General features: G+C 42.8%; 2 protein-coding genes across 2 annotated transcripts in view; one reads left to right on the plus strand and one right to left on the minus strand.

Annotated features, from left to right (window-relative positions):
• LOC308309534 (RING finger protein 122-like) lies at positions 1–9710 on the plus strand. The gene is made up of 7 exons (XM_080755427.1): positions 1–773; positions 979–1340; positions 5592–5758; positions 6264–6306; positions 6985–7026; positions 7803–7885; positions 8922–9710. Exons 3-7 carry the CDS (start codon positions 5652–5654, stop codon positions 9031–9033), a joined length of 387 nt encoding a protein of 128 aa, XP_080611553.1. The 5' UTR covers positions 1–773; positions 979–1340; positions 5592–5651; the 3' UTR covers positions 9034–9710.
• The window catches only part of pdcd11 (programmed cell death 11), a 22377-nt gene continuing 3437 nt past the window's right edge, over positions 8310–27249 (minus strand). The window contains exons 6-36 of the mRNA XM_080755413.1: positions 27059–27179; positions 26565–26734; positions 25888–25995; positions 25341–25553; positions 24690–24814; positions 24480–24540; positions 24069–24215; positions 23622–23873; positions 23332–23457; positions 22030–22224; positions 21491–21661; positions 20420–20633; positions 19704–19856; positions 18952–19064; positions 18219–18697; positions 17999–18061; positions 17810–17906; positions 17363–17452; positions 17070–17166; positions 16706–16883; positions 16482–16538; positions 16205–16327; positions 15793–15915; positions 14865–15033; positions 14372–14494; positions 14117–14260; positions 12435–12685; positions 11768–11936; positions 11066–11219; positions 10452–10617; positions 8310–10292 (exon numbers count right to left, since the gene is read on the minus strand). Of these exons, the coding sequence (XP_080611539.1) occupies positions 10121–10292; positions 10452–10617; positions 11066–11219; positions 11768–11936; positions 12435–12685; positions 14117–14260; positions 14372–14494; positions 14865–15033; positions 15793–15915; positions 16205–16327; positions 16482–16538; positions 16706–16883; positions 17070–17166; positions 17363–17452; positions 17810–17906; positions 17999–18061; positions 18219–18697; positions 18952–19064; positions 19704–19856; positions 20420–20633; positions 21491–21661; positions 22030–22224; positions 23332–23457; positions 23622–23873; positions 24069–24215; positions 24480–24540; positions 24690–24814; positions 25341–25553; positions 25888–25995; positions 26565–26734; positions 27059–27179 (4824 nt within the window). The 3' untranslated portion in view covers positions 8310–10120. The remainder of the gene's footprint in view (positions 10293–10451; positions 10618–11065; positions 11220–11767; positions 11937–12434; positions 12686–14116; positions 14261–14371; positions 14495–14864; positions 15034–15792; positions 15916–16204; positions 16328–16481; positions 16539–16705; positions 16884–17069; positions 17167–17362; positions 17453–17809; positions 17907–17998; positions 18062–18218; positions 18698–18951; positions 19065–19703; positions 19857–20419; positions 20634–21490; positions 21662–22029; positions 22225–23331; positions 23458–23621; positions 23874–24068; positions 24216–24479; positions 24541–24689; positions 24815–25340; positions 25554–25887; positions 25996–26564; positions 26735–27058; positions 27180–27249) is intronic.

Raw genomic sequence — 27249 nt, forward strand, 5'->3', positions numbered from 1 at the left:
AAACCCAAAGCAAGGCACGCAGAGCAGGCAGCACTGAGACAGCAGCACTGAGATCTGTTTACAAACCCAAGGCAGAGCAGAGCAGGCAGCACTGAGACAGCAGCACTGAGATCTGTTTACAAACCCAAAGCAAGGCAGAGCAGAGCAGGCAGCACTGAGACAGCAGTCTGGATACCATTATGGACTGAGAGAGAGAGAGAGAGAGAGAGAGAGAGAGGGAGAGGGGGGGGGAACCTGCCACGACATACACAGCCAGCTGGGGGTGGGAGAGACTGAAACACACACACACACACACACACACACACACACTTTGTCTCAATTTTTTTCTCAATTGAAGGAACAGATGGTTAGAGGGAGAGTAGGATCCCCCCCCCACACACACACGCCGCACACACATACACTGACTCAGAGTCAGACACACTAGCAAAATACCTAACACAGCTTGACGACTGTTTGCATGGAGCCACGTTCAGGCCAGCTCTTTGTTTGGGTTGAGGGAAGCAGAGCTTTTGCCTCGGCTAAAGAGGAGGAATACCCCCTACGAGATCAGAGGATTGGAGGAGGAGACCGCGGAGGAGAGGAAAGAGGGATGAGGCTTTTGAAAATCCTCTGTTAAAAAGAAGCTTTGGGAAGAGGACAAAGCGTAAACTAATGCCAGCGAATTACCCTCATCGGACAGGGACCGTCAGTCTGGATGACATTGAAGTTGATGTGGAGGAGAGACTGCTGTTCAGGCACGCTGAGGTCAAGGGAGATGTTTTTGTACTGTAAAGGTAAGCATTTTTGGTTTTGACACAGAAACGTGTTTTAAAAAACGTACTCGCCTTTAGTTAACGGACCAACTCCTCAATGACATTGATAACAATGACATTGATATGGTGGTAAAGTGCCACTGAACAAAATTTTTCTTTTGTCTTCCTTTCTAACTCCTGTCTGCTGCTTCTGCTGGGATGACATCATCTGTGTGTTGACTTCCAGAATTCAGGCGCCCATGAAGTCTTCAATCCCATTCCCAGCCCCAATCCCCCCCATCTCAATTAGCTGGGGTTAATCCAGATTTGGGAATGCAGGGTAGCAGAGATTGCTGAGCCAAATCTGCACCACCTCTCAAGGATTTGTGGAATCTCAAAATCCGGTTTTGGGGGGGGACGGACGAACAAGCTACACATAAACCCACAAAGGAGTGTACAGTACAAGGCCGAACCAAAGGCTTGGAGCTCCACCAACCCAATCCTCCCAGCTTGGCACCGATCCAGACCGACCTTCTCTCGACAGGGTCTGAATCCACTGCTGCCGCCCTAAGGAGTCAAATTTCATCCAACCATTCCAATGGTGTAGCGGTAAGTGATTTTCTCCACCGTCTGCCAAACACATGAGGCTAGTAGCCTGCCCTACACACAGATAATACTACTTGCTTGTCTCTCTTAACCATTCTACTCGGCCACTCCGTTGCTGCCTGCCAGCTGACAGGCTTTAATTAATGGATATACTTGAGAATTATGGCAAGGAGATGAGGGACGGGATGTTAGTCGATCTGAGTTTTGTGGTGCAATGGACAGTTTAAATAAAATGTATTTATAAGACAAAATAAATAAGGAAAATAATAGACCTGGGGCCTATTTCACGAAACTTGGATTAGAGATTAAGCCGGGCTTTAACACATATCCTGGCTTAATATATCCTGGATCAGTGCTTAACCGGTTTCATGAAAGCTGGTTGATCTTGCCAGATTAACTTAACCGGTTAACCTGGATATGTTGAGGCTTGATTCGGTTTCATGAAAGGGATGCTACATAAGTTACCATGGGAACTTATGCTTTGGATTTAGCCTGCTCCGGACCAGGCTAACAGCCAGGTTTAACCTAATCCTGATGTCTTTACTGTTCATTAAGCAGTCAAACTGATCACAAACCAATGATGTTTTCCAGATTTATTCAATTATTATGGGTTTATGTTGCCTTATTTGTATCGGTCTGCATTAAAGGACTAATTTAAGCACTATATAAAATCAAATAACCAAAATATATAGGCTGCACAACATCATGACAGCTTGTGAGCTTGTAGATCAGCTGCTTTTGGTGAATGTTCCCCATGAATAGGTTTGCTGTCGTGCAAGTGCACGGTTAAGAAGAATTATTATTTATTTTATTTTTTGTAAAAGTGAAAACCACTAAATATTACCATTACTCATTGTTTTACAACATATTACCATTATAACGTTTCACCCATAGTCCTACATACTTACACCTAGACACCCCATTCAAACCTATTTAGGTTCATCCTACGGTGGACATGTGTAAAAGGAATCTTTGAAATGTTTCAGAAATATAGTGCTTTCAAATTTGAGACATTTATAGGCTCAAATTATGATGGAATAATACATTCTGAAAAATCGGTATTGCCATGCCATGCAATCGTGACACTACAGTGCATGCAGACAGTTAGACAGACAGACTTAATGTAATGTAACATTTCATGGCGCACAATACATGTAGATTAGTAGGATATAATTCCATACCGTACCGAATCCGGAGCGCACTCGCCTATTAGTTTGGCGTTTGCATTGCACAAATGAGCTCAGTGCGCTATTTCGAGAAAGTGCCCTTAAAGTTTAAGCTCGTTTGGAACTATAGCTCACCCTCCACAACTCGGGGCTATAGGTTCACTGAATTATATATTTATGGACTTCGACTATAGGCCTATATATATAATATGCTTTACAATTTACGCGTTCAATCTGTTGGCAATATTTTGCCACGCTCTCTCCCTCGCCTTGTTAATGGCGCTTGTATTTCCCTTATTTTTTATTATTTCCTTGGCTTCCTCGTAGTATATCATTATCATAAGATTTTCTTGCTCCTCAACGGTGAAAGCCGCAGCTCTCCCTGCTGATTTGCTCGCCTCGCTCATGATTGGTCTCGCTCAAGAAATCTATGATCGGCATCATGGCTTTTCAAGGAATGCGTGCACGCGCTTGTAAGCGAGGCTTGCTGAGCCCGGCTCGCCAAATCCGCCAATTCTGAGCCGCGATTGGCTTTAGTGGAACGGAATAAACCAGGCTGTAAAGATCAGGATTTAAAAAGCCTCGCTTTGGCCTATATCCTGGATTAGTTAATCCAAGATTCGTGAAATAGGCCCCTGGGCACTTCAGGAGAGACTACCCAAGCAAAATATACTGGAGCACTCGACTAGTCTGCAGTGGCACGTGTATTATTGTTTTGCAGGGGTTACTGACATTTTGACTTTCACCTTCCTCAGAGTCAAACAGGTACTTTTACCTTCTGCCGGCCTGCGTGCTGCATGGACTTCTTTACGTATTTCTAAGGCTGTCAATTATGTTGTACTGTGATTCTACAGTACAGATATTAATTAATTCTGTCTTACAGAATGAACTGAATATTGTGTGTCTACTCTGCACTAGCCTGACACGGCCGTCTGGCCAGACTAATATCACTCTGTGGATATAAGTCTGGAACTTCGGTATGGAAGATTTATTTCCAAGGAGACGGTTGCAAACAGTATTAACGTCACAGCAACAAAAGTCTCACTTTGAATAGTGGGCTCCGGCTGAAATGTAATTCAAAGTGCCAGACCAATCTCCCCAGGGACTTTATTTTTCCCTTGTGGCAGATTCGTCTGGTTTACAGGCTTATAACTCTGCACCTCTTGGGTAGAGACTAGCTCCACCTACCAATGTCTAATAATCCAACTCGTACCCCCCACAGGGTACAAGCTGTAGCCATTAAATCACTCTAAAGAGAGACACATGGTCGTTTAGACTGGCAAAGGGCAGCCATCTACGGTGCAAATTAATAAGGACATGCAGGGCATATGGAAGTGAGGCTTCCTTTGCCATTGTTTGGCCAAATGGTGCTCCGCTCCCCAGAGTGCTTTCTAGTTAATGTAATCTCCTCAACAGCCAGCTACTACTACACAGACACACACACGCACCTCAGGAGGGTCTGTGGAACAGATGGTGGTGTGGCGGAAGCAGTGCGCCTGTCTGTCCACCATGTTTATCTTGTTCACAGCCAATTACACAGAGATCCAGTCAGTCACCTCCAGATGCCAGTCATTTAACCTAACTTTCTCACCAAATATTTGCTTGTCATTTTACAGTCAATATTGCAACAGTCTCTTGCTGTGTGGAAACAGGGCCAAAGTCATGTGCAATAAGACCCTTGTGCCTTGTAGAGCAATTGCTATTAGTGGTCTGATGTTTTGTGTTAGTAGTACACCACAAGACCTGAGTCCCATACAGGTCCATTTCTTCTAACACATAGAAAGAACTGCTCTCCAAATCAATTAGTCACAAATGAAATATAGGAAGCAATGCTGCCCAAGGACTACAGACTTTACAGCTTTAACTGTCCTAAATCTTGAAAGAGAGGTGATGCCGATGTTCATAATATTCAATGAAGTCAGAAAACTGGACAGAATTATAGTTTCCCTCTATATTGATTAAATATCATGTTTTTCCATTTGAAAGTCAGTAATTGTGTGGTATGAGTGTATTACAACTACACTATATTTTATAGTGTCTGCGTGCGCGCACACACACACACACACACACACACACACACACACACACACACACACACACACACACACACACACACACACACACACACACACAACAAAGAAAGTCAATAGAAAAACTATATTTAATAGACTTCACTACTAGAGGATATCTAATTCTGCCCAGTCTTCTAACTTCATTGAATATTATAACCATTGTCATCGCCTCTCTTTCAAGTCCCCCACCAGTTAACTCCTCTTGGAGGCATGACCTACAATGAATAGATATTATTCGCAGAATTGAGTTCCCATTTCACATTAATCCTCTGGAAGTGGAGAGTTTCTCTGTACTTCCACAAAATCTGAGCTGGCTGTGTGATCTCACCAATCCCGTGAAATTGGCCACTTGCTTAAACCTTAAACCACTTTGCATTTAGCTGGTTCACTCCCCAACCACAATGATCACACAAGAGTGTCCACACAGATGTATTTGTTCTTCTTGGTTGTCTTGACTATTATTATTATTACCGGTATATTATGGTTAAAATCTATTGTGCTTCTTACCTGGATAGTTAGGTAAAGTTAGCTTAAATTGTGGCAAATCTGCAAAAAGAAATGCTTACCACTAGCTTTCTCCACAGATGTGTGTTCATAAAAGTACTATCACAGAAAAAGTTGTTCCAACCCAACTCCCTTGGGAAACTTTGTGACAGCTGCTGAAAGTTGGCGTACCATTATCAACCAATATAAGGCAAAGAATTGTCAAACTAGGGGGTTTTCATGATGCTGAATCCATTCCAAGCATTAGTTTTGCACGAAAAACACTCCTTGGGCTAAATTCGGCCATAGCCACGGCTGACGGCTATGGGCATTATTGGTTGATAATGGTGCCCCAACTTTCAGCAGCTGTCACAAAGTTTCCCAAGGGAGTTGGGTTGGAACAATCTTTTCTGTGATAGTAGACATAGACACCTTTATGAACACATCTATGAAGAAAGCTAATTTTCCCTCATTAGGATGCCAGTGTGCTTTGTAAATAATAAGGTGCAATATTTACTTGCTCTTCTTCCCAGGATACCAGTGTGTTTTGGGGTTTCCGGCATCACTCGGACCCCCAGTACTGCACCACCACCATGACGTCAGACATCTACCACCTCCCTCTCAATGTGTACATCATTGTGTTGGGCATTGGTCTCTTCGTCTTTATGCTCAGCCTCATCTTCTGCTGCTATCTGTTCAGGTATGGGGAGGAGGTTGAGGAAAGATGAGTGTATTGATTTAGTTTTGGAGGTTGAAGGAGAAGAATGAAGGAAGGAGGAATGCATTGATAATCCTCTGTGTTAATGCATCCATTTGTAACTCTTAAGTGTACAAATGTAACCAAATGGACCCAACATGTAGGCACTAGGCAAGTACAGTGCAATGCTCTCTGCAACAGAACGAAATGCAGGAAGTTATATACATGCGTTATTTGTATTATTCATTACATTTTCTAACAGGTTCCTATGAAAGCAGTATCGTTTGAGACAATAGGCACTGTTGTAGAGATGCCTAGAGTACAGAAACAACACCATGACTGCATCTAAACTAACTATAGTTTGTCTTACTGCAGTATATCACACACTAATTCCAGTTGACAATTTACAATTACAATAGTTTCAAATTACTCCAATAACTTTCTCTCTCCCCATATCCCTCTCATTCTCTGTACCGTGTGTATAATCGTCTGATCATCTACCCACAAGATTGAAACAACAGGGAACAAGGGAGCAGTTCAGCTACAACGAGGTGTGTTATTGCAGCAACTGTCACTACAGGAGTACATTTAACACCGGGTTCTGAGATAGGTTAAAAATACAACCACTGCCATTTCACACATGTTGTGGCCATGTGTGAAACTTAACACAGTCCTTTATAGATGACCTTGACAAAACAGTAGTTGCTCCTTAATCCATCCGTGTCTTTGCCAAGTCCCTAATATTCTCTGATGTTCACACACCATGTGAAAACGCATGCAGTAGTGTCAAGAGCACAGTCCAGCATTTAGGATTAGCACCGGGGAGTGACACTCTGAAGCATGGACAGTTGTTTCCCCTCAGGAAGACTGGCGTCTTGTTGCTGATTTCATTTGTTCATTACATAGCAAAATTAAGGCTACACTCCCATACTTAACCACGTGTGCCCTATTTAGTTAATTGTAGGCTGAATTATGAAAATAGCAAATGGGTTGGGAGGTTGTAGATCTGCAATTTTCAGGTGGGGAACATTTTTAAAAATGCGCTACAATTTTGACAAAAACGGATGCCACGGTTAATGAAAGCTCCAGATTTGACTGTGCCCTAAACTCCATCGACATTCATAACACAACACCGAAGCTGAAGTGTACACTTCATTCCATTAGCTTTACTGTCAAATTTCCAATGTTATAATGCTGACACCTCTCACTCTCACTCTCTCCTGCTGTAGGTGGTACTGAAAGGAGCCAGCAAGAAACTGAGCCTTTTAGGAGTAAGTGGCTTTCTAGTATACAACTCCTTGAAACTAGTACATTCTGTTTTGAAAGGACATTTGTGGGAATAATTTTACAGGCAGCCTCAGGTCAATGTAAATATTAACTATAAATGTTTATAAACACATATGTTTGTATATGCCAGCCCACCATGAGTCATACTGTACCATTAGGGTTGTTGGACTGTCTGTTGGTGCCATCATGTTTGCCTCGCGGATGTGATTGACAGGCAGTGCTTACACTTGCACACCCGCGCCATCATGCAATGACAATAACCGTGGTTTACTGTAGGAGTTGTGGTAGTGTACAGTAGAGCTGGTGAGGGATTACAGTGGGTTTAGATTTGTTTTCATTTTCTTGAAAGGTACATTGAGACATTATCCTGATTAATCAAATAATTAAGAAACAATATACTGTGTGTTATGCGTGTGTATATAGACATGATACAATTCTGATAATTTTTAGAATTCAATAAATCAATTATACCCATTTATACTTCAGTACAATGGTCACGCAAAAATATAGAAAACAGCCGATCTACACACTCACGTGTCGCGGCGATGCCTTGAGCTTGTAGATCTTAATAAGAAAGTTTAAAAAAAAAAAAAATCAATTAATCAATTGTTGTAACCCTAAAGTATGCGTATGTGAATGCAATGTTTAAGTATTGAAACAGAAATTGTGCTTACATTTCTCTTGCAGTTTGTGGTGTTACCGTTGCTGAAGCTCATTCTTGCACAACACACAATCTAACAGACTGTTGTTTTTCCTGCAGCAAACTTGTGCAGTGTGTCTGGAAGAGTTTAGGACAAGGGATGAACTGGGAGTGTGTCCATGTTCCCATGCATTTCATAAGAAGTGAGTGTTAAATAAATACTTACAGAATGTTTTGTTTCAAGTTTTCCGCTGTAATTACCATACACTTCCTGAACAGTTCTTGAAGGCCAGATCCATTCCCAACTGAAACCAATTCAAAATTATGTTTCAAAATGAAAACAAGTCATGAAAATAATCTGCACACCTGAAGGTTAAGTGCCTGTTTAACATGCAAACAAGCATCTGCACAGTATAAATCAGTAAATTAATTTAAACAGAATGATTCTTATGTCGCACTGTTAACAAGGCTGTAATTACAGTACATCAGCACAGCCTCAAAGAAATATTAGTATAGGATCTTGTAAATCAGTTTTACCTCAGAGTTAATGTCATGGATAGACAGCTGCTAACCTGGCTTAAGTCATGAATTAACAAGTCTCTGCAAAAGGAGAGGAATCTGTACACCTTTGCCAAAAGCCGTGTTCCATTTTATTAGACTGAGCTTTCAGACAAGTGACCTTCAGAGCATACAAAACAGCCAATGGCTGGCTGGGACAAACATCTTTCCATGCCCTCCCCTTCTCTTAATCAGCCGTATGTGATGGCCTGTGCACACCCTTTGTGGTCCACCTCTTCCATGGAAATGTATTTTACAAAAATACAGTTGCGGAAATACAAAACAAAAATACAGTTGTGTAAATACAAAACAAAAATACAGTTGTGGAAATAAAAAACATTTCTATTCTATAAAAAAAAGAGTTGATAGAGAATTCAGAGTTATGGGTAATTTATACTCACTGTTGCCAGCTTGTCAGGCTGTTGAACATTTTCAGCGAGCTGCAAAGTTATTATTTTACGATTTATGAATACTTATAGCATGAACAAATGGTGTATTGTGGGGAATCAGATTCTTTGTGCAGCTTAGATAAATCTACAATGAACAATATGAAAGTCCAATATCCTAGCAGTCAGACTCTCGTACTATTTTCCAAAACATTGACGACCTAAGAGAAGTGTGCACTAACAGCTCATGTTGACCTGACAATTGCTGTGTGTGTGTGTGCGTGTGTGTTCGTAGGTGCCTGTTGAAATGGCTGGAGATTCGCAGCGTGTGCCCAATGTGTAACAAGCCCATCCTCCGGTTGCACAATGACCCTCCCCATGGAGCAGAGGACCCTGAGGAAGTGTGACGAGGCTGGGGGGAAATCCACAACTAAAACACACAAAAAGTTGATGGACCGCCATCACGTCAAGGACATCTCACAGTCTGCTGATGTGATGACTGGATATTGACGGTACCATGATTTGATTACATCAGTAATTAAAAGCGTGGCAGCAGGATGCAGAGATCATTTTGGACTGTGGCACATTTCCACATGCATTTCCTGCATCTACAAAACCCAACCAAAACATGATGGTGGCTTTATCCCTGCCACTGGATGACAGGCACAGCATGGCCAGAGACAGCCAGTCACAACTACGATGCCAGGCATTTAGAGAAGGTCGTTGGTGGGTAGCATCCATGTGGATACCTCTATTATCTCAGGGGTGTTAACAACACAGCCAGCAGCACAAACCACGTCAGCCACCTTGTAACTTTGTGCCACACATACATCGTCAATACATACTGCCAATGTAGGTTAGCCAGAAGTGATGGCTAAAACCTTCACAAAGACCAGTGTGATCTCAACTACGGTTGTGATGATGGACGCAAGACTGTATTTCTACAGATTGTGTCCCAGGACCTTTCCTTATAAAAGAGACCGGTAGCTAGCCTTGCCTGTATGTACTATATGTAAACGTGACCTACTCCCTATCCATTGTTATTTTGTATTTGTTGCTTTTAAATAAAACGTATTGTAATGTATTGTAATGGTGGTGGATTTGTCAATAACTAAATGTTGTGAAGTTATTGCTGACTTTTCTTCTTCTCTGACAGTGAAGTCAGGAAGCATCACTGAATGACAAAACAATATTAATTGCATGCATCATCTTCATAGCTTTCATTATCATACAACTCGTCAAATATCCGTTGTCATTTAGAAGGGGGACACTTTACACTGTTGTCTTATTACAAAACAATGGCCCCAAAGTCTCTGTTCACCACTTAATTCAGCCAAGTCACAATCAAGGAGCAGTTTTGAAAAGAATAAAACGTGTGCATAATCTGCATAATATGCAAATGTCCAGCAAGAGTCACCGAGTCAGCTAGAGCTGGTAGGCAGAGATCTAGACTTAGTAGAACGTGTGCATATACTCATGGCTGTAGTCAGGCCTCTAGCAGGCAGCCTCAGTGCCTTTAGCCTCCACAAACTCCAACGCCTTCTCCTTCACGGCCTGGATGCTCTCTGGCGTGCCATGCTTCTTCTCATATTCCAAGTAGCGCTTGAAGAAGAACTTGATCTTCTTCACACCCAGACTCAGGTGTATCACGCGGTCAAAGAGTGCCCTGCGGAGAGTGGAAGTCACAAAAGGACAGAGATATGATATATTTATGCTATTGTTAAAGTAGTCCATACTGTTGCCTCTATTGACTATTTGTAAATAAAAATTTATTTCCCTATATGCAGCCACTTAGATGGCATTTAAAACAAAGCTTTTGCCTCACCTGATTTCCTTTTGTGACCCATGTTTGACCATAAGATCAATAAAGATGGACCACAGGTCTGTACGTTTGGGATAGCTGCTCAGGGTCTTGTCAAACATGGCGCGGCCTCTCTCTGGATCACCATATCGGAACTCCAGGTGGGCAAACTTGGTGATCACATCTACACCTGAAAAAGAATAGAGAGTGAAGAGCATGAAGGGGTAAACCTGGAGATTTACTGAGATGGAGGTAATATTCAGTCTTGTTAAACGAAAGTGACTGGGGGGTGTGCAGGTACCAGGTACTTTGTTTTCCCACTGCAGAAGAGTAGCCCCTATATGTAGCTGATCGTCATAGCAACGTCTAATCTCTCTTTAGAGGCGTTTTTAGAATCGGCCTTAGGCCTAAATGGGTTAAAAGTGCTAAACGCTCAATGCTGACTAGGAACTATCTATAGTCGTACAGAAACAGTTTGATACGATTTTAGGTGAGAAATATGCCACACAGTTGCTCAATATTGAGCATATATATATATATATATATATATATATATATAAATAAGTGTCATAACAAACTCTTGAAACAGTGGAGTGGTAATACACATGCTAGGCTTTATAGAAGTGAGAATCTCTTACTTTCTTTTGAGGGCAAGCTCTTGAGTGCCCTCTGCAGGAGAGCACTGGCAGCGTCACTCTGGCCCTGCTGGAGCAGGAAGGTCCCGTAACTCAACCACACGGCCTGGTTCTGACGGAAGCGCTTCACCATGGTCTTATACAGGCCCTCAGCATCCTGGGCACACACAGACACAGTCACTCAACAGAAACGCTTCACCATGGTCTTATACAGGCCCTCAGCATCCTGGGCACACACATACACAGTCACTGAAACGCTTCACCATGGTCTTATACAGGCCCTCAGCATCCTGAGCACACACATATACACACATACACAGTCACCATGGTCTTATACAGGCCCTCAGCATCCTGAGCACACACATATACACACATACACAGTCACCATGGTCTTATACAGGCCCTCAGCATCCGGGGCACACACATACACAGTCACTGAAACGCTTCACCATGGTCTTATACAGGCCCTCAGCATCCTGGGCACACACATACACAGTCACACCATGGTCTTATACAGGCCCTCAGCATCCTGGGCACACACATACACAGTCAACATCGTCTTATACAGGCCCTCAGCATCCTAGGCACACACATTGCAGACACATACACAGTCACTCAACAGAAATCACATTCATAGCTACAGGACCAATGAATGGACACGTGTTATAAGCGGGTGGGCTTCATCACCCACTGGACGGACGGTACCTTGGGCTTGTTGGACTTGGCATAGATGTCAGCCAGCTGCTGATAGACTGGCATGGGCTCACAGAACTGCACGGCCCGCTCAAACACTTTCTTCAGGCTTTCCTGTGTGCCGTACATGTTCTCCAGGTTCAACAGGGCTACCCAAATGTTCAGCTTCTCCTGTTCCTCTCTGGACAAACAGAGGAAACGATACAAAGGATCCAAAATGAATGCGCACACATGATGGACATGAATGCCAAAGGTAGGTATGGCACCCCCATATCTTCAAAGTCTGATCCACCTCACCTATCGCAACCTGGGGGTCGCCAAATTATTAAAAAAAAAAAAAACATGGCAGAGAAATGGCCAAAGAAGCATTTCCGGGGGTCCCTCCCGAGCCAAAAACGTTGAGAACTCCTGTCCTAGATGACTATTTCTATGCATTTGATTTACGTTGTGTTGTTCTTGCTTATTGTAAATGGCTCTGGATTAAGAGCGTCTACTAAATGGAAAAATTGTAAATTGTAATTCTATCCATGCTACCTACTGGAAACACACAACTCCAATCACGTCCCCCCACCAACCTACAGTAAAATAAACGTTTACTCATTTTTATTTCTACATTTACAAATAAATGCTGCTCGCTGCTCCTAGGAGGGATAAAATGCAGAAAAACACCTCCACTCACCTGAAGGAGATGGTCTTCAGAGCCCTCTCGGCCACGGCGCGGGCCTGTTCGATCTGCGTGGCCTGCAGATGGTGGGCCATGTACTGGAGCCAGAGTAGTGAGCTGTCTGGTGAGGCCAGGAGCAGCCGCTCAAAGGCCAACATGTCCTGAGGTCTCATGGTGGGATCCATCAGCTCGGCCTCCCGCTGCACAAGGGCCTTCTCGGCCACCTTTTTCTCCTGTGATAACTCATGGCGAGACTTCTTCTGAGGCTGCAACAGGGATACAAGCATGTGGGGTTGTGTTGGGAGGGGCAAATTAATCAGAGCGGTGAGACAAATATGAGGAGAGTTGTGTAAATCAGTGTTCATTTTGTTGACTAAGACTAAAGGACTAAGATTTTGATATTTAGTCGACTAAGAAAGACAATTTCAGAAGACTAAATATGACCAAGTCTTTTCTGGCTAAATTAACATTGCATAGAGGCACAGGCACAGACAGACAAAGTCCCTACTCCCCACACAGTGACAGCACTCCATGTTTACGGCATGGACAGACAGAATATTCTGTAGGCTACACTGCAGTGTTTTTATGCGTTTCCTTAAGCAATTGATTAATGTACTCGTCCTCATTTCGATCAGGGCTTCGGTCTCCTCATTTGACCATGTCTATCCACAGTAACGGGACATCTGTGTTCAGCTCCTCACCCGCCACATTGTTTGCTTCATTTCCTTTATTTGCTGCAGATTGCATCCACACCTGCACCGAATCGTAATCAAGTGCGATTGGAAGCGAAGCGAAACCCCCGTTTTTGGTCAAAGTAGAATGCGGTTCTTTGAAGCGCAGTCGGATTCGAATGATGCTTCACACCTGCCAAACGAAGTGCACTTTACGACCATGTGCAGCAGGATTCGTTTTAATCGCAGTAAAGCTGTCTGGTGTGAAGGTCACCTAATATTTTGATATGTAGTCGACTAAAACTAGACTAAGACTAAACAATTTCAGAAGACTATAATAGGATTGAGACTAAATGGTGTGTTAATCCCCAGCTCCGCCTGGCTTGGTGTCTGTGTCCTTGAGCAAAACATTTAACCCATTCTGGGCGGGAACCCGTTTTGGTGTTAGCATTACGTTATGCTTTAGCTATTTAAAAATAGCAGACCTACAAGCTTGTAGCGTGCCACCGAGTGGCACGCTACAAGCTTGTAGGTCTGCTAATTTTTTTAACTGTCAGGATTTAAGACATTTTTTTAATCTGATCTCAGGTCAAAATGCATTAAAGAACCACCATTCATCTGTGCGTTAGAATCTGATCTCAGGTCAGAATGGGTTAAACACTTTATGTATGTACACACACACACACACACACACACACACACACACACACACACACACACACACACACACACAACAGTATTTAAAGAATTGCTAGAAGAGCTGATCTACAAGTTCACACGTCACACCATGTGAGCTTGCAGATACGCATTCATTTTGTGTGAATGGATGAATGTAAATCCTAATGTAAAGCGCTTTGGATAAAAGGCTCTATATAAAATGAACCATTTATCATCACGTTCAGATAATTGAGAGGAGCGATAAGTGCTTCAAGTATGCAGATTAAGTAAGGGGGCATAAGCTGTAAGGCGGCATGTGTATCATAATTAATATCCAAAACATATTCTTAGCATTCTTAGTATGCAGACCTTGCCGTTTTCTGCTTGGTCCTCCCCATCACTGGAATCCACATCCTGGGCCACAGAGGCTGGTTTCAGGGAGCTCAGACCCACATCCCATGAGAATCCTGCAGACACCTGAAGCCTGGCTCCAGTCCCTGGGCTGGGCTTCACCTAAGTGACAAAGTGACAAGTTTCAAGGTCAGGTCATAAACTACGTCATTCCCAAAGTTAAAAGCACATTAGGAGAGAAGGGAATAGAGTGATAAAGGTGGCTCTTTAAACCTTTGCTTGCTCAGGATTTGGTTCATCTTGCTCTCTGAAGTACACCTCCACTCCACTGTCATTGTCTTCAGTCTTTAATTTCTTTGTTTTCGTCTTCTTCTTGGGGACATGCTCAGCCTGATCCTGGACAGTGAAAGAATAGAAATGTTTATTTATTTATTTTGACGACATACAAGTCAAGATATGCAGATATATATCAAAAACATGTTCAAGAAACATGCTACATTTCTAATTAACCATAATAACCCTGATTTATTTTAATGGCTATCTGTAGTTAAGGCAAATGCATAATGTACTTTTAATTAAATGAGAAATGCATTTCTGCCTTGCCCGAAATTAAGGACAGAAGGCTCAAGAGAGAGAGAGAGAGAGAGAGAGAGAGAGAGAGAGAGAGAGAGAGAGAGACACAGGGTGTCAGTATGGAGAGAATACAGACTGGGAGGAATAGAAGAATGGAGGCAATAACTAGATAGAAAGGCAGCCGCTGTATAACCTGTTGGTTCTGAGACAATGTGCGCGTCCTCTTCATGCGCTGGTTGTGCTTCTCTTTGTCCTCTCCGACCAGACGCAGAGGCAGGCCGAGGGACGCAGGAAGCACGTCAGGCTTCCCAGTGTCTTCTGGCAGCAGGGACAGGTTGACCAGGTCCTCCTGTTTGTCAACACTAATAGGGAAAGGTTAGTAGAAAGAGTTAGAAAGGAAGAAGAAGCAGAGCTTCCTTAAATAAGAGGTAACATGACACAATTTTGTGTGCAATTTTGTCCAATCTGTATGCTGATCAAAGTCAAAGTGCAGTAAATACGTTTTGGGACATTGGGTGTCCCAAAGGTCAAATTAGCCTTCGTGATTTGCGATAAACAAGAACATATTTACAATTAGTGTAATATCACTTATTTGCCGATATCTCATTTGGCTGACAAGTTGAAACACTTTTAAACCCAATATCGGCAAAACATAATCTGTAGTTACAGCACTTTGGCTTTGAAGGGCAGTATGGTAGTACAATATAACTTACAACCACACGACCCCAAGTTATATTTGTATAAGATATATTGTATTTGGTCTCCCCGCTCTTCTATCGAGACATTTAGATGGTGTCAAAAGGTCATGATGTCTCACCTAGACACAGGATCTGACACATTCTTTGACCTGATGGTCAAGATTTAATTATCCCCCAAGCAGGCATGCAGGCTTTATTAGCTCAATGGTAAAAAAAAAAATCAGCATTTGCGCTGGAAACAGGGTTCAAATCCATGGTATTAGAGGAACGTTACGTAGTGCAGCTTTAAACAATCTATACTTTGTTGTCCACCATAGGTCTACCCTTGATTGACCCATTATTCTTTTCCATCGTCACTACATAATTTGAAAATAAATTGAAATCGTTTTGAAAATCTATGCAAATAGGTTGAAATGGTCTTACCTGAGGATCTTGGTAGTGAGCAGGGTGTTGACAGGTAGGTTATCTGCCATGGTGCTGTGTTTGGTCACAAAGTACTTGGTGGCCTGCTGGAACTGGGCTCGGCCAATGATGGACATGGACAACCTAAAAAATAAAGATAGAGTCCGTCTCCTACATACATCATTTAAAAACAATAATGTACTATTATGATAATACTGAAATATTCATTATGCACATTAAACCCTAAAATGGTCTGTTGACTGGGGTCCCCCAGTGGTCTAACGTTCCCATCCTTTTCCCCTATTCACCAAAATCTCTTAGTATTAGATATGGAACTTCACAACTTTTCTGCACTTTCAACTTGGGTCATCCTTGTAATATGCCGTGGTTCTCTTGAGATTTTGCACACAAACAAAGTATTCTTGTGGGTTACCTGATAAAGACACCTTGCTCTCCCACAGACTTGACGTAGCCCCTGATGACTTGGCCAGGTTTCAGTTCGTCAATGGATGAAACCTCGACATCCTTCACTGCCTTGCTCTGCTCTGGTCTCAGCCTGGAAGTGCAGTGGTTGTGTTTATCCACAGGGTGAAAACGTTTAACACAATCGACTAATGGACATGGAGACGTCGTGTAAAGACAAGGTTTATACAACTGTGAATTCGGTGCAAAATGCAAATGTGGCTTCATGAATGAAGTACTTCCAATACCTTGATGGACGGAGAGACAGTTGCCACTTGCCATTTTCATTCCCTAATACATAACACCTGGGGAGAAAGAAGATTTTATTTTAAGAAAACAAAAAATTCTAAATCTACCACTGTATATCCAGTACATACTTAGATTGCATCTATGCAGGGTTTATTGTACATCAACGTTATCTCAGGCATTTAGTAAGCTGTTGTGACCTAGAGCTCTGGCCACTGCTACTGACCGGACCACCTGCTCCTTGCTGTAAGCTCCCATTGGGTTGCCGCTGTAGGAGTCCGCCAGATCCATAATGGACACGGTTCCCATGGCCCCACAGGCAAGCTTCACCAGCAGGCCCAGGTGTGGAATAACATTTTTCACCATGCCCAAGGCAATGCTGTTCTCCTTCAGTGAGTGGGAACCTGGATAAGATTTGGAAAAACAGACTTTGTTTTCTGTTTTGTAAAAAAAATAAAAGGGTTCATAGAGGCAAACATGGTTAATGTAAAAACATACCAAGTCACCATGGTGGGCCGATGCAGAGATACTGGCAGTAAATGCTAAATATTCCAACTGAATTATCATCAGAATATCTTCTAAGATCTTACCATTGAGAGACAGGGCAAAGCGTTGAAGTGTCACCTCTACCACAGTAGCACTGACGGCCTGGCCCTGTTTATATAACTTCTCTGGATGGCTGGCATCCTGGAATCAAACATAAGAACAATGGTTTACATTATGTTTCTTAATCAATGTGGACAAGTACCTAACTGACTGAGACTCATTTCTTAACTAGCTTTGCACACATACCAACATGAATTACACAAAGAATGGTGAAAATGGCTTGGTAAATTAAATATGACCATGCTCATTGAGTGTGAAGTCAACATATACAACTTACTTTAGGATCTGTGATCATGGCCAGTAATTCTACAGTCCCTGTAATACAAGGATCAGTGCTGACCTCCAAACATTTCTTCTCTGGATTGTACTAGGGACAGAAGCATTAACACATTGTTACTTTGAGTAGTCCAAAATTCACTTTGCTTTTATGATGCCCTAGTACCCTACAATGACATCCATCGGCTTGTGCCAGTTTAATTGCGTGTCTGCATTTAGCTAGTACTAGGGATGTGCAAAACTCTATCACTGGGACGATTGCTCTGTAATTAATTAACAAAATATGCAGTTGTCATTGGCCTGCTGTCACCATGCACAAGAAATGCAATGCTGATTGGCCTAGTAGTAGACTAGACATTAGCTGTGGTACACATGGGCGAATGCAAGATCTCCTGGTGGAGTAAAGACATAATGCAACTTGCCATTGATTACAATTTGAAAAACATACCTTTGATACAAAGCATGTAATTTCTTCCCCAACTTTGTAGCTGCTCAGCTTTTCTTCTGGCAGGACTGGTTTGATTTCTACACTCGGGTCAAGTTTACTATGTGGACAGAGATAGAAATTCATTCAAAAAACATAACAAATGGACAGCAGGAATATATGCAGGTACTTGTCGGATGTGAAAATGCCTACCTTCTAAGAAGTGTTAGCTCAGGAATGCTGTATTTGAATTTTCTATGGGTGAAGGGCAAGAATCTGAAACAGAAATTTGAAAAGATATTTAACGCTGTCCCAACTCTCCCAAGTCCTTACGAGTTGCTTTATGAAGAATGCATTCAAGAAAACACATGAATGGAAAACTTTCATGAGGAATTTTATCTCCTGTGCAATAACTCCAGTATGCGGTATCCACCTGTGGGTAATGCCCTCACGGCCTCCAATGACTCTGCCGGTGACCTCGCTGCCCACTTTCATCAAGGACGTGGGGAAGGCGCTAGCGGAGACTTCCTCTGCCACCTGTGACACGTGCACACTTCCCGTGTGTCCGTCCTCTAGTGTCACCAACACGCATGTGTGCTTCACCGTCCGCACCGTGCCCTTGACTATCTCACCATAGGAGTAACCGCTCATTGGTGCACTAATGTCTGAAAGTGTGCGCTGGCGTTTCGGTGCGGTGTTCTCCCAGGACACCAGGGGGAGCCCTTCCAGTTCTTGACAGCTGGCTTCTATAACCTTGGCGGTCAAGAGTTTGCCCAGCTTCAGCTTGTGCACCTCGTTCAAGTGACCCGTGGTTTGGATCACCGTCAGCTGGGCTGTGTCGTCCAATGAGACCACAGCAAAGTCGCCGTCCATGTGCTGGACCGTCGCTGCGTATTTTGACCCGTCCATTAACTGTTAAAATATGTAAAATAAAACATTAGGAACAGGCAGGGAAGTAATTAGTACTAATTACAAGAGTCTTTGTTAAGAACAGATTGTAAGGTCAAGATGGTTAAGTCGGTGCCATTTTGTATCCGTTTGTGAAATCCAAAAATTACAACATACATTATTAATCATTGCACTAAGAGTGTTCAGAAAACATTTCGAAGCTAAAACAAGGGGAGGAAACCAAGGTAAGTAATGGAGAGTAATATAGTAATACTCACAGACTTTTTCTTCTCAACTAGCTTGGGAAGGACAGACACATGAACGTTACTGGAACCGGAGTCAACATGGAGGACGGCTGCATTAACCTTCTGTCCTGGGGTCAAGTTAACGCCTGAAAAAACACACAGATGAAATGCGATTATTAGAATATTAAATCTCTCATAAACAGGGCCGGTGTTTATTGCTTGCAGTAGAAGATCAAATGGAATGACATCAGAGGCTAAGCTGCAACAGTGGCAGAGCGCAAGATCACTGTATTTCCTACATTTTTGTCTATTAATAATAAAGGATTGCATTTTATAGCACTTTTCCAAGAGCTCAAATCGCTTTACAATGGTCCATTCATTCATACATTTGGACGTGAAGTGGCGAACAGTCGACGCCAACATCCTCACTTCCCACATTCATACACCAATGGTGGCAATCTCACACCGACCGATTCATTGGAGGCAGAGTGTCTTGCCCAAGGACACTTCGACATGTAGACAGGAGGAGCCAGGATTCGAACCGCCGACCCACGGATCATTGGACGACCTGCTCTACCTCCTGAGCCACAGGTGCCCATTGTTGAGACTATTGTGATTAACATCTTTAAGGTTTTTTCATGAGTGCTGTGTTCAATGTAAAAACAAGTTAAAATAAAATAATCTTTGTTATGAAAGCGATAAGGACCTGAAGTGACATTAATTACTACATTATATTGCAGCAACTGGCAATATAACTTTCCAACTTTCCCCAATACTGTACATACCCATGACATGCTGTTTGACAGCAGATATGGTGGCACTGGATAGGTGGTCTGATTTAAAGAGCACACCACCATCTTCTTTCAACGTATCCACAGTCAGCATTAGCTTCTGACCCACAGAAAGCTCAGACAGCTGCTGGTAAATATCAGAGTCATCTGAGAAAGGAAAACATGGAACATTCATTTTGGGCATGTTATTGTAGGCAAACATTTCAGTTATTATTTCTTTATATATCTGCTGTTGGGCAGAAATCAGCTAACTCCAAAATGTACATTTTTCAGGAAATGAACAATATAACTTTTTCAAGAAATGAAAAGCAATACTGCCTCATCAAAGTTGGTATTGCGACTTTATATATCTTCATATACTTGCATGAGAGGGGGAGATGGGGTGGAGTTAGACAGACAGTTTGAGGGTCTAATGGAGTTGGTTTAGTCAGAAGCACTTTTTTAATGTTTTTAGCCCCTCCTGTGTCCAGCTTTTAGTTTGTGTGCATAAACCTTGTCCTACACAAACATTCAATTCCCATTGACAATGGACAGTTTTACGTCAGTGTAAACACAAACATTGCTTAACACAAACACTGATTATGTTCTGAGGTTTTTAACTCTGTCAGTAAAAAGTTGCCAATGATGATAAGAGCGTCCCTCACTTCACACAGGTGTGATTTTTTTAACCAACACACAGACATAAAGGGTGACATACAAAATGATCCTACCTCTACATGCCATCATCTCTGCCACAGCCCTTCTTTCCTGCAGACCGCTGATCAGCCTGGCCTGGGGATCCCCCTCCGAAGTGATCAGTTCAGACACCTTCAGGTTGACCAGGAAACGCCCCTTCTCTTCATCCAGGTTGGTCACCTTGGCAAACACGGTCTGGCCCACCTGGAAGTGAGCCGTTACATCGCTGACAAACTTGTCACTCATGGCCTGTAAGGGAGGATGGAAACAGAATTTTACATGGGCGGGGTTGAGACATTTTCACTGTCAAGTACAGTTATTGTACTGATATGGCTTAGGCTTGATTTATAGTTGAGTGCTGGTGTTGCGTGCTGAAAAGAGCAGCTCTACAAGCTCACAATGTTCCCCCTAACGTGCTCCTGTGAGGCTCAGGAACGTCCCGTGCAGAACAAATCTTTGGAGCGCACATGAACAACACCAGAGATACTGATAGATTTGTGTATTGTAGTTGGGTTGCCAAGTGGTCTGATTATGTTGCGTTACTTTGTCTGTGTAACAAACTACCCCTGCTTTGCAGCGCTCACTCACGCGCTCTCACAGACAGACACACACACAGACACACACACACACACACACACACACACACACACACAGCATTGTTATTTTGTTGACTCATTTAGGCTTATTGCATTTATGTACACAACATTTTGTCAACATTTATTCCTCTACATGTGTTCACATACAATACTAAATAATAATGGATATGCTTTGTTGACCTTTATACTTTAAAAAAAACATTTATTTAACTGACCTTTTAGCCTACAGTTTACTAAAAGTAATGCAACCGTTACTTATTCTGTAATTTGGCTTGAATAAGCCATAACTTGACATGAGCGTAATGTACAAAGTGCACTCATCATATGTTGCTCAGCAGTTGTTCAAGTTGTGCTCAGAAGGTTGGAGTGTTTGCTCAGACCGAGGAAAATTTTGAGGGAACATTGCATCGCACTGTAATATTTTGTGAGCTTAGATCTACTGTATTGTCAGTGTGCAAACAACTATTCAGGCCTTTTCATCGACTTCGGAAGACAGCCTTCTGGACTCACCGACTTGGGAGCGAGACCAGTCAGTCCATATGGGAACTCTACGAAGACACCATAGGGCATGTTTCTTTTGATCCAGCCCATCATCTGCATGCCAACTCTGAGGGCAGAGAAATCCTTAGCAACCATTCCATCCTCCAAAGATGATTTCACAGAGGGCTTCTTGGTCAGGGTCTTTAAAACAGGTGCAGTTAAGGACAACAATACAAGGGAATAGTTTCTTACATTTTCTCAAGTTACAATATAATCAGAATTTGATCAAGATGTGACAAAAGGTTACCTCCAATTAATTTATATTGAGCTGATCTCTTCTAAAATGAATCATACTAGTCCTTACCTGTTCTGAATATATGAACAGCAAATGATGTTCGCCAGATGGGGCAGTAGAGAGTACTCTCTATGCCCCATCTGGCGGAGTCAGGTTAATAGTGTAGGCTACAGACAGAAGGACAGAATGACTGACAGACATTTTTCGGTGCATTTATAGATAGATATTAATCTAGTTATCGTATGCATTGATGATGTTCAGAAAGAAAGGATACAATGCCCTGTTTGGTCTTGTTAAGGCAGACCAGGTTGGAGATGATGTCTCCTTCTTGCAAAGCATCTCGCAATAGGAGACAGTTGGACATGTGGTCAGAGAGATGCATGGTGGGTAGTACAGCATGGGTCTCTTCAGGGAGAATGGCCACATCTAGTCCATTGTCTGACTTTTTCAGCAACTTGGCATCCAATTTCTAAATGACAGTTGAACCACAGAGTAGATATTAGATTCAGCCGTTCCAACGCCTGGCTTTGTGTGTGACCAAGTCTATGGACTTTCTTTTTTGTCAGACCAAGTCATCGGCAGAAATGACATAAGTGGGTGACTTCATCATCATGATAAATGTGATTTTTGAGAGGCGCTAGCCACTCCTATGTCCAGCTTTGAGGGTTTGTGTAAACGCAAACTTTGTCTTAACACAAACATTGAATGCCATTGACAATGAATGGCCAGCTTTGAGTGTTTGTGTAAACACAAACATTGAAGACGAAGGTGAGGACTCAAATCGTGATTGGCCAGAATGAGAATATGTATGATGATGTATGATGATAAGAGTGCCCCTCACTTCACACGGGTGTGATTGTTTTTTTGATATAGTTTTTATCCCACAATTTTGTAACCCATTTTTCACCCCTGTGTCAATTATCTAATGTGATCCTGGGCTCTACACACCCTCCGCCAACCTAGTCCCCATATATGGGGGACAAGAGGAGAGCAACGGACTTGAACTCATGCTGCCTTCATGCATGAGTGTCCAAGTCGCTCCTTTACACCTGACAGGGGGGAGTTTCCCTGTTTGGACATAGCACATGGAAGGAACACGTTATTCCAACCAGTTCCTTTCCCCTCCATCAGGCGTCCCGGCTGGCCAGGGGGAGGCAGTTTAGAGACCAGGATTACTGCATGTTTTTTGTGAGGGTGCCTACCCTAGGGGACACGGGGAGAACATGCAAACTCCACACAGAAAGGCCCTTTCACCAACCCCGCCTCGGGTATGGGCACTGATGACGCGGAGGAGAGGACACGCCGCCAGCGCCCACAGCGTCCCGAGCGGGAATCGAACCCAGGACCTTTTAGCTGTGAGGCGACAGCACTACCGATTGTGCCACCATGCCCGGGTGTGATTTTTAACTAACTAATGACAAAACCGGCTTCACGCACTATGCTATTTTATACTTTGTGCCACGGGAGGATGTTTGTGAACATTTTCGCTGATAATTATATGCCCCCAATAGGGACATTTGTGAGAACAAATATCAAAGTCCTATGGAATCCTGCAAAAGGTCCATCTTTGTCTTACCTTCCCAACCGCAAAGTCAAACTGTGGTTTGGGGCATTCGTCTGTGTTTCCTTCTACCACAGCCTTAAAGGACAACAGCAACTTCTCTTTCTCTGGGTCACAATTAAGGACCTTCATCTTCAACACCTGGACAATAAACAACATCATTATTCTTCATCAGCTTCAAAGGGTCATGGTATAAAGTGTAAATTAAAATGTAAAATTTATGAAACCACTTCAGGCAAAAGTTTATTCAATGTTCTATTTGTATGTACAAAAGGTACAGCTGAATATCAATCAATATAACTCACCTGTCCAATATAAAACACTTCCTCCGGGCTTTGCACAAACTCCGTGCTGAGCTCTTTCAGAGGTACCAGGCCCTTGACGTCGTTGTAAAAACGCACAATGCAGCCAAACTTGTCGATACAGACGATGTAGCCATGGGAGATGCGGCCACGGCGGGCGTCCAAGTAGCTCAGGAACAGCGGCAGCGTGGACTCCACCAGGGCCTTCTTCCTGGTCAGGGTCAGTTTCTTCTTCTCTGCGTCTACCGACAGCACCTGAAGAAACAAACACATGCATCAAGAAAGATTCCGGACATGTTCACACAAATGTCAGTATTAGCGGACTGCATGGAGGTGGTCGCCCAGTGGCGCTAATGTCAACAGAATGTCGTCGACTCTGTCGAAGGAAAAGAGAGCGCTGTTCTTCCTTTATTTTTGGACGATGGGTTCTCAGATTGCCGTACTACTGACCCGGCATTTGATCTTCATGCCCTCGGCGTATTTCTTCTCTGGATTCTTGAGGACGATGTCAGACAGGTGGGTCCTGGGCACCATGCCCTGGATGTGGTCAGACAGTTTCACCATCATCCCATGGTGCATCAGGGTGGACACTGTCCCCTTGAAAGAGTAGAGGAAACTATTGCATTAATGAGGGTTAACAAATTTAAAAAGGAAAATAAGATTATACAAAACATAAATGTGAAATCTGTACAGACGAGGGAAAAAAGCTCAACCTCTCTTTCAAAGAGACGATGGAACACAGTGTCACCAGTCACCACTCACGTTTTTTGTTTGTTGCCATGAATTATATTGTGCAGCATTACAAAATGTCAGGATGTGAGCATGATTTTTAACTAATCATGAGGCGATCTCTGCTCTTACCTCTACAATCTGGCCAGCATGAAGGTCATTGTATCTGAAGAAAGGCCTGCCAATGATGCTCCTGGAAGCAGACCAAAATATTACCACAAAACACAGGACGCTCACCAGGCACAGGTCTAGTATGTATTCATTCAGAAAAGATATAAAAGGGTTCACAAACGTTCAAGCAACACTTTTCTCAGAAAGCACACAAATGCCACATTGACTTACTTCCTTATACTAGCTGAATGGATCTGATCCATAGGGCTGAAGTCCAGGATCCTGCAGATGAGCTCAGAAGTGGCTAGCAGTTTGTCGTCCCTGGCTTCCATGTGTGTTTCCTTGAGGTGGTTTTTCTGTGGGAGACAGACAGGGGTCAGGGGAACAAAATGGTGACGTCGGCATCTGGCATGAAAGTATATTTGCATCACCCCAATTAGATTTAACAAAAAAGCACAGCAATTCTATCACTGTGCTAAGTGGGGAGAATGTATTGTGAACCCTATGGAGGGTTCACAATACATTCTCCCCACATTCCCTACATTCTCCCCACCCCTCCATAGTAAAGAAATTGAAAAAATCTGCACAACATTTTCTGCTCCCAGAACTTTCTTTACTTAACGTTTTGAGCCATAGCCCTTCCTCAAGACATTCACTGGGAGCAGAAAATGGTGTGCGGATTTTTTTCATTTCTTTACTTGTGACTTTGTTTGATCCAGCACTCTGCCTAGTAGGCACTTGGATGTGCGATTGGCTTTTTTCAGCCTCTCCTACAAACCCTCCATAGTAACCATGGAGAACGCATGAAGATGATGCCAAAACGTGGGTGTAATACGGTAGTAATAATAATAATATTCAAATGGTTGCATGGCTGCAACTAACATGTATGAAGACTACAGTCTTGTCCGGCAGCTCCATCATGGCTCCAGACATGTGGTGCATGGCGGTTATCTTGCAGCCTTTGACGACTTCACCGATCCGTTCCCCACCAGCCGGACTAGTGTCTATACTGGCCCCTGGCTGAAGGAGGTGGCTACGCAGGGAGAGGCCAATCAAGCGGCTGGAGGGCTCATTGTACAGCACAATAGCTTGCACCTGGAGAGAGACAAGCACAGAATTAAAGTTAAAATTTGAATTTTATTTCACTACAAACATAAAAAGCACTGCAAAAATAAATGGAACATATTATAGCCATTAGGCAACTACGGAAACTTTTTTTGATAGCTGACTTCATTCATCTCCAGCCAGTAACACATTTAAGCCCATGTATCTAAATTCAGGAACCATATCGGGATGCCCCGATAATGCTGTTACAATACAGCACAATGGCTGCCAATTACAATAATTCACAACTAAATCTATCACATTTTTCATAGCCACCATCCAGTTCAAGTCAGAATAGGATCTATATATGTAAGTAGCGATGTACCTCGGCTCCCTCAGCGTAGCTGGAAGTCTGCTCTGGCTCCATGTGGAGAGCATCCACCTGGCCACGGAACGAGTTCAGGAAGTCCAGGATCAGACCATGTTTCGTTACCTGTGACAATAGATGGATGGATGGTTGGATTCAAACTAAGAAAATAGGAGGGTGTGTAGAGCCCAGGATCACAGTAGATGATTGACACAGGGGTGAAAAATGGGTTACAAAATCGTGGGATAAATAAAAAATATATTTAAAAGAAAATGCTAAATGTGCCACCTACAGTACTGTGGCCAAAAGTCTAATTTCAGTGTTTGATGAGCACACATTTTATGGAAGCAGAAAGAATCTTCGATTAAAAAATGCCACCAGAATTTTGGATCCCACCATATGCTTAGCCTTAGAGAATAGATATATAGCTGGTATTACTGTCATTAACACTTTGAGGGCTTTAAGTTCCCCCTGCTTATTGCATGGCTCAATCTCCAAATTCAGTAAAGCATGGCAGCCTTTTCTATCTCATGTTGACCGCGTTACACTCGTGCCCCCGATTGAACCTGAATAGCTGTCGCCTGACTAGCCAACCTGTCTTGTCTGGATGATGTTTGTGACCATGAACTGCTTTGTATATTGACTATATTGGAGTTGTTTAGAACTGGTAAGGTAATACTTATTTTCAGTCTTACCTTTTTGATTTTGGCTTTAACCCAGGACCCGGGAAGAAGGTTAGTGAGGGTCCAGCCATGCTTGAACTGAGCATGGGCCTGGCCAAGGTGGTTAACAGATAGCCGAACCAAGCATCCATCATTCTTCACCTCATCCAGCTTTGGAGTCAAATATTCACCAACCTTCAGCTCTGGGCACAAGTGAACAAAATAATTTAAATGTAACATATTCGATTACAATTTAGGCATTCAGCAGCCGCTCTTAATCCTGAGCGATTTACAGGAAGCAAGAACAAAAAACATGGTAATACATCATATACATAAAATTATACATAAGCTAAGAACAGTAGAATATCTATATAATGAAACTATGCATATATACTATATAGTGCTATGTCTACATGAAATGCTATCTAAGTTACATAAGTTGAGCTTTGCATATGCTTGTAAGGTCGTAGGGGCTAGGGCTCGGGCTAAAATTCAAGTGGAAAGTGATATGAATGGTACTGTGATACCTTCAGGGCTGTTCGGTTTTCCTGTTACTGCCTGCTTGGGTAGGAAAGCTTTTGTCCCACTGACTCCAATGTCAACTATGTAGCCATAGTCTTCAACACTCTGCACACAGCCACTCAGGGTCTATGTCATCATAAAAACAGAGCACAACATTCATTTTTGACAAATAATTAAAAAATATACAATGTTTTAC

Source organism: Protomyctophum bolini (genome assembly GCF_963924005.1).
Source record: "Protomyctophum bolini genome assembly, chromosome: 3".
Classification (NCBI taxonomy): Eukaryota; Metazoa; Chordata; class Actinopteri; order Myctophiformes; family Myctophidae; genus Protomyctophum; species Protomyctophum bolini.

Bases quoted from the DNA above. Each gene is read 5' to 3' on its own strand.
- LOC308309534 (XM_080755427.1), top strand. From the start codon at position 5,652: ATGACGTCAGACATCTACCACCTCCCTCTCAATGTGTACATCATTGTG. The intron at 5,759-6,263 runs GTATGGGGAGGA...TCTACCCACAAG, and splicing joins TTCTGCTGCTATCTGTTCAG to ATTGAAACAACAGGGAACAA. The intron at 7,886-8,921 runs GTGAGTGTTAAA...GTGTGTTCGTAG, and splicing joins TCCCATGCATTTCATAAGAA to GTGCCTGTTGAAATGGCTGG.